The sequence below is a fragment of the Marmota marmota genome, unplaced genomic scaffold, assembly GCF_001458135.2.
Source record: "Marmota marmota marmota unplaced genomic scaffold, marMar, whole genome shotgun sequence".
NCBI lineage: Eukaryota > Metazoa > Chordata > Mammalia > Rodentia > Sciuridae > Marmota > Marmota marmota.
The window spans coordinates 23247958-23261450 of NW_026000026.1; the positions used below are offsets into that span (position 1 = coordinate 23247958).

Consider the following 13493-nt stretch of genomic DNA (forward strand, 5'->3'; position numbering starts at 1 on the left):
CCTTCCTTCCTTCCTTCCTTCCTTCTGTATTAGAAATTGAAGCCAGGGATGCTTTACCACTTAGCTACACCTCAGCCCCAACCCCTTTTATTTTTTATTTTGAGACAGGGTTTCACTAAGTTGCTTAGGCTAGCCTCAAATTTACGATCCTCTTGGCTCAGCCTCCTAAGTAGCTGGGGTTATAGGCATACGCCACCACACTTGGTCTCTATTTCTTCTTGAGCTAATTTTTTTTTTTTTTTTTTTGGTTGCAGATGGACACAATACCTTTATTTTGTTTATATATTTATTTTTTTATGTGGTGCCAGGATCGAACCCAGTACCTCACACATGCTTGGCAAGCACTCTACCACTGAACCACAACCCTGGCCCATTGAGTTAATTTTTTCCCTAATTTTTATCTAATTTTAATCTTTTCAAAAATATTCTTCAATTATCATTTTGCTACATTATCCATAGATAAAATTCCCTTTCCTTCTTCTCCTCTTTTCTTCCCTCCCTCCCTGAATTATTTTCAGGGAAGCTAAAAACAAAAAACATCTACCCTAATTTAGCAAGTAACTCTTAAAAGAGTAGGGTATTCTCAGGGGCTGCGGATATAGCTCAGTTGGTGGAGTGCTTGCCTCTTATACTTAAGACCCTGGGTTCAATCCCCAGCACCACACAACAATAACAACAAGAATAGGGTATTCTCTACATGACCACAATACTATTGTCACCTTCAAGAAGCTTAACCTTGATAAAATAACATCATCTAACATATGCTTTCCAAATGCAAATTCTTTAATTTACACATATGACCTTTATAGGATTTGAGGGGAAGGAATGGGGTTCAAGATTTAATCAAGGGTCTTGTATTACATTTTGTTATCATCTTTGATCTTCACCTGCCCCCTTCCTGTGATGCAGGGAATGAAACCCAGGACCTCCAGCATGCTAGGCAATTGTTCTATCACTGAGTTATATCCTTATCCCTACATTGCCATTTGGATTGAATCTTTTATATTTTTCCATGAAATGTTTCCATTTCACCTCCATTTTTAAACATGTTGGTGTAAGGTTTTGTTTGCAGCACTAGGGATTGAAGCCAGGGGTGCTTTACTACTGCCTTTTGTGTTTCTTATTTTGAGACAGTGTTTCCCTAAGTTGCCCAGGTTATTCTCCAACTTGCATACTCCTTCCTCTGCCTCCTGAGTAGCTTTATGTCACTGCTTCTGGCTGGCATAAGTTTTTTTTTTTTGTATTTTATTTTTGGCCCTGATATATCTATAATTATGTGCCCTTTTACATTTCTAATACTGCTTGTTTATTCTTCTCTCTTTCTTTTTATATCAGACTTATGAGAGTCACATCAATCACAAGTCATTTCTAAGAACTAGCTTTGTTGATTCCTCATAACTGTTTTCTGTTTAACCCAATTCTGATCTTACCTTTAAAATGTCTTTTCTTTAAGGGTTTATTCTGTTGGTATAATATCTTAAAATTGGTATTTAATGTATTTTCAGTCTTTCTTCTATTCCAGAATAAATTTTTAAAAAATATTTATTTTTTAGTTGTAGTTGCACACAATATGTATATTTATTATTATTTTTTTTAATGTGGTGCTGAGGATCAAACCCAGGACCTCGAATGTGCTAGGCAAGTACTCTACCACTGAGCCACAACTCTAGCCCCTTATTCCAGAATAAATTTTTAAAGCTTTACTTTTTCCTCAGCGTACGATTTTATCTTCGTTACAAAATTGTCATGTATTTTCTTAACTTTTATGTACCTATTAATAGTTTTTTTTATATCCATGTTTTATTTATTTATTTGTTTGTTTGCTTATTTATTTATTTTATTTGGTGCTGAGGATCAAACTCAGTGCTTCACGCATGCGAGGCAAGTGCTCAACCACTGGGCTACAACCCCAGCCCCATCCATGAATACAAATGTATTATTAGGTTCATACAAGTTTAGAATTGCTACATTTTTCTGGTGAATTGACCTTTTATTATTATAGGCCATCTTTATCTCTGTAATACATTTTTGCATTAAAGTCTATTTTATCTGATAATAGAATAGATATCCTAGTTTCCTTTTTGGTTACTGTTTACCTAATATATCTCTTTCAGTCCTTTAGTTTTGAACTCTTCTGTCTTATGTTTTAAGGTCTCTGTCTTATAAACAGTATGTAGCAGTATAACTGATTTCTTTCCTTTACGATATGATTTTCCTTACAGTTTGGTCCATTTGAATTGATTGATGTTTGAATTCATTTCTATTTTGTGCTTTCTTTTCCCATTTTTTAATTTATGTTTCTTCTTTTTATTTTTATGGGGGGGTGGATGGGGGAGAATTGTAGTGAAGGGAAAAAATACAAAAAATAGTACAAAGCCATATGCCTACTACCCAGAGTAAACAAATATTAAATTTTTTTACCTTTTTTGGGGGGTGGGTAACAGAGATTAAGCCCAGAGGCATTTAACCACTGAGCTACATCCCCAACCTTTTTTATTTTTTTATTTTGAGACAGGGTCTTGCTAAGTTACCTAGGTCCTTACTGAGTTGCTGAGGCTGGCTTTGAACTTGTGGTCCTGCTGCCTCAGCCTTCTGAGTTGCTGGAATAGCAGGTGTGCACCACTGCACTTAACTCATAATTGCTTTTGACAAATTTAATAAAATATTATAAGATAAAGTCATGTTTTCCTTTCTCCTTTCTGGGAGGCTAATGCTAAATGACTTTGGTATATGTCCTTCTATTATATGGTATATGTCCTTCTATTAAACTTTTATAGATAATGTTCCTGTATATCTAAAAATAATATATAGTATTGTTTAGTATAATCTCAAAATAGTTATGTTTTCATTTTACAAGCATTGTTTGGTGACTTTCTGTGATAATTAACCTCCTGTTTTTAAGATCTGTCTATGTTGACATATATAGATGTGGCTTTTTCATTAAACCTGCTAAATAATGTATCATATGCCATTTTATCACTATTTATTTGTTCATTGAAGGACTCCTGGTGCAGTGAATATTCTTTCATTTATATCTTTTGCAACATATTTTCAGGATGCATACCTAGAATGGTGTTATTAGGTCCCAGGTCAGAGGATGCACACTTAATTCCTTTTTATAATAATAATTATTAATAATAACTAAAAATATAATAATAAACAATATATTTTTATGTATTAGAGATTGAACCCAGAGGTGCTTTACCACTGAGCCATCCTCAGTTCCTTTTATATTTATTTATTTATTGAGTTAGGGCTTTGCTAAGTTGCTGAAACTGGCCTTGAACTTGTGATCCTCCTGCCTCAGCCTCTCAAATTGCTGGGGTTACAGATGTGTCAACACCTTTTTTTTTTTTTTAAAGAATTTTTTTTCTTTGTTTTTTAGTTGTTGTTGGACACAATACCTTTATTTTATTTATTTATTTTATGTGGTGCTGAGGATCGAACCCAGGGCCTCACACACGCTAGGTGAACGCTCTACCGCTGAGCCACAACCCCAGCCCTCAACACTTTTTTAAATGTATATGTCTTTCTTGTTTAATTAAAGACCCAGTAAAATTGTAAACCTGTTCGTCATGGCATGGTTTTGCAGAAGGGATCTTTAGGTTTAGGCTGGTAGCTTCTTCTCTTTTCTTGGCATTCCTAAATGTCCTGTTCTGCCCTTTCTCCTAGCGGCAGTACATACCTGTGAAAGTGAAGAGCAAAGCCTTCTGGATCTTCTCTTGGGAGTATGCCATGATGTATGTGGGAAGCCTAGTGGTAATCGTTTGCCTCTCCTTCTTCCTTCTCAGCTCCTGGGATTTCATCCCTGCTGTCTATGGCTTCATGTAAGTAAAGACCATATTAGAAAATTCAGTAGGTTAGTTTTATTTTCATAGCTCCTCCTGAAATCAGACTGAGGCAATATCTATAGCAGGTGTCCTCAAACTTTAAGGTGCCTCAGAGTCTCTGCAGGGCTTGTTTAACCCAGATTGCTGGCCCAGTCCCAGAGGTCCTGATTTAGTAGGTCTCAGGTAGGGACCGAGAATTTGCATTTCCCAAGTTTTCAGGTGACGTTGCTACTGATGATCCAGGAACATATTTTGAGAACCACTGCTGTAGAGCACATCTTTTTTTGAGAGAGAGAGAATTTTTAATATTTATTTTTTAGTTTTCAGCGGACACAACATCTTTTTTTTTTTTTTTTGTATGTGGTGCTGAGGATTGAACCCGGGCCGCACGCATGCCAGGAGAGCATGCTACTGCTTGAGCCACATCCCCAGCCCCTAGAGCACATCTTTTTTCTGATGGGATTAAAGAACACTCCCTAAAAACATCCACAGCAATTGTTAGCCTCTAACTGGGAGGTTTGGGTTCAAGCAAGATTGGATATATTCTTCTACTGCCAGAAGATCCATGATAGTTTCAGCATAAAGCTACCTGCTATGTGTGAGACCTTTAGAGGAAACCCAGATGGGTTTGCAGTACTGCAGGCTTGCTCAAGTGTGTTTTCATGAAAATGCCCTCTGTGTGAGTGCTGAGGGGCCAGGCACTGCTCAAGCCTTTAAGAGCTCATAGTCTAGTGGGTGAGGGACACTTAAATCTGTTTGGATTGGGAAGGGATCTGGAGTGGTAGAACTTCCATTTGGGACTCTCCTTCTTTTGTTAAATCCTGACTGAGCATAACAATGACTTATTCACTTTTAGCGCTTCCTTGGATGGGAGTTCAGGATGCCTGGTGAAGAGCTTTTCCTGGCTTTCTGCTAGGTCACAGATTCTGTTTTGTTCTTTTAGAAAATTTTTTATTCAGGCAAATGTTGTGCTTATCAGGGCAAATAGTTATCTATACACAGTGATAGGGTGCTCACAAGGATTAAAAGACTATCAGGGCAACAGATAGCTCATTAAGGCTTCTGTCAAGCCCCTTGCATCTTTGTGTCTACCAGTACAAAACTGTCACAAATTTTGCCCAGTTAAAACTGGTGAGTTTTTTTTTTTTTTATTTAAGTAGGTGTATATGACAGCAGAATGCATTTTGAATGATTGTACACAATTACAGCACAACTTTTCATTTCTCTGGTTGCACACAATGTAGCATCACACCATATGTGCAGTCATACATGTACATAGGCTAATGATGTCCATCACATTCCACCATCTTTTCTGCTCACATATCCCCTCCCTTCCTCTCCGCCCTTGTTCTTTACTTCATTTCACAGAGACAGAAATATAGTTGCCACAAGAGGCAAAGTCTTACCCTGGGTAGAGGCTTCTGTCAGGGAAGCCTGTCTCTCTCTTTCTGGTCCCCATTTGTTTCCTTTCTAAATTGTGAATTGAGATCACTTTCAACTCTGTTTTTTTTTTTTTTTTTTTTTTTTTTTTTTTAAGAGAGAGTGGGGGAGAGAGAGAGAGAGAGAGAGAGAATTTTTTAATATTTATTTTTTAGTTCTCGGCGGACACAACATCTTTGTTTGTATGTGGTGCTGAGGATCGAACCCGGGCCGCACGCATGCCAGGCGAGCGCGCTACCGCTTGAGCCACATCCCCAGCCCTACTTTTTTTTTTTTAACATTTAGTTTTTAGTTATAGGTGGACACAATATCTTTATTTCATTTTTATGTGGTGCTGAGGATCGAACCCAGTGCCTCTGACATGCTAGGCGAGCACGCTACCACTGAGCCACAACCCCAGCCCCTCAACTCTGTTATTTTTCAAAATAAAAATATAATGAGCTGTGGTTAATGTCTGTAATCCCAGAGACTTGGGAGGATGAAGCAATAGGATCTCAAGTTTGAGGCCAGCCTCAGCAGTTTAGCAAGACCCTGTGTCAAAAAAGTAAAAAGGTGTGTGTGTGTGTGTGTGTATAAATTGTAAACTTTCAGAAAAGTTAGAATTTCAACAAATTTTTATATGATTTAACCAGATAAAAATATCTTCTAGTTAAACCTTAATTTCTCAAATGAGCTCTTGGACACTGAGTATTCTAGCAGAGCCTGATGATGGTTCCTGGAGCCCCTAGAATTCTCACTGCAGGTCCAGGCACTGAGTCTTCAGGTTCCTGCTGTGGGAATGTAGAACAAGAATGGGGAGCAGCAGGACCTTTGAACTTCTTCCTTTGGGCAGGTCTTTGGAATGCCCAAAATAGATATTGTTTATTTAAATCTCCTTCCTCCTTGTTACGTACTGGGAAGCTCCTGACTAAATGGACCTGAGCAGTAAAAGAGGGGCTGCTTTCTTGATTTCTAGGATAAATCCCTGCCTCATTTTAGATTTTGTTTTGCTAAACTAATATTTATTATGGCTTATCATTCAGTGTGTCTCTGGCCCTTGTTTTTGTTAATCACCTATATCCGGGGAACCTACAGAACCATCACACCCTGTTCTCTACAAGGAGGAAGTTGTCCTTGGCTGGCTAGCAGTGACCCAAGTCTTCAGGAGGAAACAAGGGCACAGCAGACCATGTGTAACTCTGCTCTCTTTTTTCTCTCCCTGTGTTTTCTTAATTCCAGACTTTCTGTTCCAGATCTCACTCCAAACATTGGTCTTTTCTGGTACTTCTTTGCAGAGATGTTTGAGCACTTCAGCCTCTTCTTTGTCTGCGTGTTTCAGATCAACGTCTTCTTCTACACTATCCCCTTAGCCATCAAGCTAAAGTAAGTGGGGGGACCTGCTGCTTCTTTATTCCCCTCCTTCTCCCCCCATGGCCTCATGGGTACCCTTCATATAAGGAGCCCCTGCCATCAGGTTGATGTCATCTTTGCTCAGGGAACCCTGTCCTTGGTCTCTTCATGTGCCAGTGGCCAGAGCCAGCAGTTGCGTATCATGCATGAGCACAGGCTGCAGGGAGGGCTTTGGAGCCCTGGATGTTCCCTGGACTCACTTTGAGGTGCCTGCACCCACATTGCTGCTGAACCTATTCACCATTTTGGACATCAGGAGTTGTGTTAAGGGGGTTTCTTTGGGAAAAGTGGATCTGTTTGGATATCCTCCATTAACTGCCCAGTGACTGTCCATGGGGACTCAGGATGGATTCCTTAGGAGGCTAACCGCCTGAGCTCTCTTTAATCTTCTGATTGATATCCCTCAAAAGGGTTTGTCTGCACTGTAAGAGGACTAATCTATTTGAGCTCTCCCCATCCCAGGCGCCTTTCTAGGCTCTCTGAAACATAGTCATACCTAACTCAGCAACTCGAGGAGATAGCATGATCTTATTATTGTCACTCCTATTTTATAGTTGGGGAAATTGATGCTCAGAAAGGTGGAATGGTTTTCCCAGAATCACACAGCTAGTAAGCAGTGGAACTAGAATTCCAGTTTATCTGGCTCCAGAATCTGTGCTCATGCCCTGGCACTTTTCTAAGCTTCTGAGGAAGAGCACTGCAGTAGCCCTGGAAATGGTTTATTATCCTGGCTTCCAAGAAGCTGACCTCAAGCATACAGGGTCTGTGCAAAAATGGCCACATGTGTGCATGTAGGTATTGCTGAGGAGGATTTCCACCTGGCTCTTCTGTTCACTTCCCTTCAGCTCTTAGACTGCTCTTGAGGAGCACTGGAAGTTGAACTCTGTCCCTACCTCCTGACCAGGGCTGTGAGGCATCAGAAGCACTAAGAACAGCATGGTGGTGGTTAGAAGCTCTGGAGACAGCTTCATCACTTACTGATATTTGGTCAACCACTTCACTTCTCTGAACCTCAATTTCCTCATCTGTGAAGGCCAATGGACAGGACTGCCTATCTTGAGGGGTGGTTGTAGTTTGTGAGGGTCACTTGAGGTGATGCAGAAGACTTGAGCACATAGTGCGGATTTCAGGAGATGGTAACCATTGTCATCCCTTATTACTAGTTTGAAATCACAGTTTAAACTGTTATTAGTTTAAGGTAACAAGAACTCCAGTTTCAGCCTTTCAGAGCTGTTGAAAAACTGCATCTAGCTTTCAGTTATCTTTCTGGACACTGAGGCTCTACTGACCTCACTGACCATATTGTCATTGAACAGAGCATTATCTTGGAGGCCTTTCTTGCCCTGGGGCCTGTTGTCACAGCAGCCTCTGGCAAGGGAGGGTGCCTGATGACCCTGACAAGCAGTCATTTAAGCCTGCTAATAAGGAGCTGACTTCATTTGTTTTCGTCCTCCTTGGCTTCTGGGAGAAGGCCTGGAGCTGGTAGAGGCAGTCGTGGCTGTTGTTGGGAAATGTCTCTGTGGACTAGTTCTTAATGTTTGCCAGGCCTTCCTCACCACCTCTGGGCATTTTTGGGTCCCTATAGTTTTCTGCTGTGCTACCTGGGTCTGGCCCATTCAATCCAGCCCCTGCCCAGAGTCTTCTGGGAGCATTTTTGGTTCAAGGGGTGGGTCTAGGGTCTCTGGGATAAACTTGGTCCCTGGCTGATCTCTGTCCTCTCCATCCTGCCCTAGGGAGCACCCTATCTTCTTCATGTTTATCCAGATTGCCATCATCTCCATCTTCAAGTCCTACCCAACTGTGGGGGACGTGGCGCTCTACATGGCCTTCTTTCCTGTGTGGAACCACCTCTACAGATGTGAGTACTCCTACTGACTCCAATCTGCTGGTGGCAGATTTGTGTCATTCTAGCTCCTGGATGAAATGCCAGGGAGAGAGGAATTGATAGGCATTTACTGGGCCCCTTGCTGGTGCAGACAGCACTGGGAGAGAGGTTACAGCCTCAGGCAACCCTGGCACCCTATACCATGATCAGAGATGTTAATAAACATAACCACCATTTGTAGAGCTCTTATTGAGAACCTAGCCACTGTGACTCTAAAAGAGTGTTACATCCATAAGCTCATTATATCTTCACACCAGCCTTTGAGGTAAGTATCCCCATTTTGCTGATGAGAAAATTGAGGTACAGAATAGTAGAGGCACTTGTGTGAGATCACATGATTACTAAGTGGAAAAGCTGGGACTAGAATCCAGAGTCCCTGCCCAATGTTGTCCTATAGGACTTTAATTTACATTCAAATTTAAGAAGCCACATGTGACTAGGTTGCCATATTGGATAGTGTAATTCTGGCCTCAAGTTCTAAACCATTATCCAGTGCTGCATCCAGAGATTCCTAGAAAGCTGCTGGATGACACCAGATTTTCTGCCTCCTGTGAAGACCCTTCTCAATTCTTTACTCCTCCCCTTCTCAGAAGATGGCTCAGTGGTGACCTGTGTGTGTTCCCGAGGCCTGCAGTGCTGTAATGCTCCAGTGCTCCCCTCAGTTGGGCTCTTCACCCTCTCTTTTCAATGTTTGGGAGCTCCCTTAGGGCAGATGCCTCTCTGTCTCCAGCACCCAGGAGGAAACCTGATACAGAGAAGTATTGGCAAATGTGTATGGAGAGGGCTTTTTAAGCCTCCCTAAGGAGGTGGTATCAGTTACCCTCCTGATTCTCTATAGTAAAACTAGGAAGGGAGCCCTTGAACTTTCCTTACCCTCTGTGGGTGCACAACAGAATGTCAGGAATGAACTTGGGTGCAGGCTTCAAAGGAAGTGAGTTTCCTTGTTGTTTTGATTTGTCTGGGTGTCAACCAGGAAGTGAAACTGACCAGCTGCCAGTAGGAGTGAAGGTAAACAGCTGAGTGGGCGGGCTAAGCCTGCAGGTGAGGGCCTGCTGGGGTTGTGACCACTCTGGGCTGACTGGGAACAGGAAGCAGCATCTTCTGCCTGTGACATCCTCATTGCACAGATAAGAATCACCTAGTCCAGCAAGCTTAGAATTAGTTTGGGGCCCTTTGACAGAGTGGCCGGTGACAAATCACAAGGCCACCAAAACATAGGGACATGCCCCATCTATAACAGGGTAGATCTTGGGGACATGGTCGTCTTTCCCCAAAAGTAGATCATTTTTCTTTAGCTGCCTGTCCCACAGAGATAGTGTCTTCAATACCACATTGCTGAACTCGTCTGTGGATAGATGACTTGAGTCTACATCCTGGCTTTCCCATTACTGGCTATGTGTTTTCATGTAAATCATTTAACCTTTCTGAACTTCTAATTTTTTTCCTCCATCAAATATGGACAGTATCTTTCAGAGGTGTTTTAAGTTTTGAGAAAGAAAATGTTAATAGAACTACAGTTACCAACATCAGTGATAATCATATAGGACACACACACACCCCGCCACATTCCCTTATTAGAGCTTCAGGCTTGGTAGCCAGAGACATTGAAATAAACCTGTTTTTTCAAAACTTGAAATAAGCTGTTTTATGCCTTCTGGGATGATGAGGCATAAAGAAGAAAGATGGGATTTCCAAAACCTGGATGATCTAATAGATGCTGTTGCTGGCTGGTTGGGTAAGGAGTTTACAGGCTCAGCTTGTCCAAGGCTTCTACAGAAAACAGTGACCCCCACATTTCACTCACTGCACCTGCAGCAGGGAGTACTCATGTTTGGAGTACCTGTTTGGGACTTGAAACCATGACTCATTATACTCATCCACGAATGTCTTCAGCCCTGGGCTAAAGGACCTCTGACCTCTGAGTAGAGACTGAGAAATTTTAAGGCCTAAATCAATGTATTTAATGTTGTTGGGAATCTAATTTAAATACTGGTTGCCAGTGCTAACATGTCTGCCCCCAAATCACATCACACTGCGCAGTGGAGAAGAGAGGATCAGAGCCCTATCCTGAGTGAAGGGCTCTGGATGCTGGCCTCTGTGGAGCCTGGGGCCAGGATGAGTCAGGCAGATGCACACTTGCAGTGTTAGGGAGCAGCCTGCTGGTGGAGCCGATGTCAGCCTGCAGTGGTCCAGCTGAAGAGCCACCTACCAGAGGGCTGGAGTTGACTGTATGTGTTTGTCTTGTTTTTATTAACTATTAGACTGAGATGAACTAATATTGATAAATACAAATTATAAAGAGTAGTTACATAGTAAGTTCATGTGCCTAACCTAGCACATGTTAAGAAAGGAGCATCACCTTGACCTTTGAAGCCCCTTAATCCCCTTGTGACCCTCCTAATGGGACTGAATTTTTGAAGCGAAATTTTGTTTCTGAATGCCTGAGGCTCAAAGAGAGAAAGTGACTTGCCAGAAGTTCAAGTTCACCAGTAGTGGTGCCAGAGATTGGATAAGCTGCCTGTGAATGCAGTGGGGAACCTGACTCCATCTGGCCAAGCAGGTCTGATGAAGGGTGAGCCCTTTCATCTTGTTAGGTCCTGGTCATCTCTGACGCCTCCTGGTGCCTGGAACAAGCTGTCCTGTGCCTCAGGTCCCCAGTTCCATCTGCTCTGGCATATAGCTTTAATCTTCTGGCCTGGCAGCCAGCAAGAATGAGTAGCAGCTCCCTGTTCCTGCAAAGGTCACCACAGGCCAGAAGCCAACTGGGTGCTGGTAACAGTCCTCCAAGCACATGGAAATGTCTCTGTGCAGCCCAGAAGCTGCATATGAGCCTTTCTCATCTGTGTGCTCAGTCTCCTTCCCGTCTGAAACCTCAGGTTTTGGCTGGAGGCATAGGACCAAGGACCACCTGGGCTGTCAGTCCCCAAGAATTTTATTTGAGAATAATGTATATTCTTTTCCTTTATTTATTTTTATGTGGTGCTGAGGATGGAACCCAGGGCGCACACATGCTAGGCGAGTGCTCTACCGCTCAGCTACAACCCCAGCCCCATGTATGTTCTTTTCAGTAAGATAATTTTAGGGGATAAGAAAGAAAATTAGGATGGTGGAGTACAGGAGGGGAGGCTGATTTGTTCTCCTTTCTTGAGGTTATAAAATTGCTTAATAATAATAATGCTCAGTACAAACATCCCTTTTCTCTGGTTCCACACTCCTTAGAGTAGATGCGGCAGAGGCTGCCCTGGGAGATCTCAGGAGGCCTGAGTCAGGACATTGGCCTCTCAGCTTTGACAACCCCAAATCATGGAAATTTCAGGTTAGGAAAGAGTACCTTGCAGGCCCTCCAGGCCAGTGTCCACTTTGTGGGATTTCAGACCACGAACATTTCAAAAAACTGGTGACCAGAGTTGCTAACTTTTATTTTTCTGAAGGCATTAAAATAATCAACTACCAGCTATTTTCCCCCATTTCATAGAAGAAAGAACTTTTTAAAATCAAGAACAAAATGGCTCTTATTGTTTCCAATAAAGAATGAACTATATGTTAACAACATTTGGCTTTAGAAAGAATTTTAAACTACATATATCCCCTACTATATTCCCCCTTCCATTGATCAGTGGCATCTCTGTGGCAGACTCCTGACAAGGGTCTCATACTTGGCTGTGTATTGAAATCAGCTGGGAAGCCTATGAAATTTCCTGTGGATGCCTGGGCCCCACTTTACAGACTCCCAATTTCATCTTGGTGTGGTTCCCCTGAAATTTCATTTTTCATCTTGAATTGCATCTCATCTGTATTATTCCAACCCCTTCTAATACACAAGCTCTGGTACAGCATCTCTACCCAGTTATTGTACAACTGAGACAAGCAGCCTAACCTTTTGGGAGTTTCCCCATACCTTGAATCTCCTAAAACTCTGACTTGGAGAAGGGATTTTCTGCAGATTAGAATCAGAAAGGAAATAGGAACTGAGATGGGAGCTTTTTGGTTCAAGGGGTGGGTCTTTGGGATATATTTGGCTGATCTCTTATCTTCTCCACCCTGCCCTAGGGAGTGCCCTATCTTCTTCATGTTCATTAAGTGCCTGTTAGGAATCAGGCCCAGTTCAGAGTTCTTTCTAAAAAAACATTCTTTTAATTAGTTTATTTTAAAGAATATTTACTAGTTGTTTTTTTTTTTTTTTTTTTAATACAATAAAGTAGCTGGGTGTGGTGGCACACATCTGTAATCCTGGCAGCTCAGGAAGCTTAGACAGGAGGATTGCAAGTTCAAAGCCAGCCTCAGCAATTTAGTGAGGCCCTAAGAACTCAGGGGCTGTGGTTGTGGCTCAGTGGTAGATCACTTTTCTGGCATGCATGAGGCCCTGGGTTCGATCCTCAGCAGTGCATATCAATAAATAAATAAAATAAAGGATCCATTTACAACTAAAAAAATTTTTTTTTAAATAAATAAAATACAAAATAGAGCTAGGGATGTAGCTCAATGGTCAAGCAACCCTGAATTCAATCCCCAGTACCCCCCCCCCAAAAAAAATACACACACACACACATACATACACACGCACACACACACACAATAAGGTATAAAGAGAAATAATAATATATAATGCTACTGTTGGATACTCCCTATTGAATTAAAGGAAAAAAAGGATACCATGTGTGGGCAGAAAAATTCCCCTCCTTATCACTCCCAAAGAGATCCACATCATAATTTCTAGAACATATGAATAAGTTACCTTGAATAGTCAAAAAGGGACTTTATTTTTTTTTATTTTTATTTTTTAATATTTATTTATTTATTTATTTTAGTTCTCGGCGGACACAACATCTTTGTTTGTATGTGGTGCTGAGGATCGAACCCGGGCCGCACGCATGCCAGGCGAGCGCGCTACTGCTTGAGCCACATCCCCAGCCCAAAAAGGGACTTTAAATTAAGAACCTTAAAGGAAT

The 13493-nt window shown here is 41.7% G+C and overlaps 1 protein-coding gene across 1 annotated transcript in view; it reads left to right on the forward strand.

The window, feature by feature from the left end:
* Nucleotides 1-13493, forward strand: part of Pigu (phosphatidylinositol glycan anchor biosynthesis class U) — a 79442-nt gene that overhangs the window by 57794 nt on the left and 8155 nt on the right. Inside the window, exons 8-10 of the mRNA XM_015481500.2 lie at nucleotides 3673-3827; nucleotides 6489-6632; nucleotides 8393-8517. Of these exons, the coding sequence (XP_015336986.2) occupies nucleotides 3673-3827; nucleotides 6489-6632; nucleotides 8393-8517 (424 nt within the window). The remainder of the gene's footprint in view (nucleotides 1-3672; nucleotides 3828-6488; nucleotides 6633-8392; nucleotides 8518-13493) is intronic.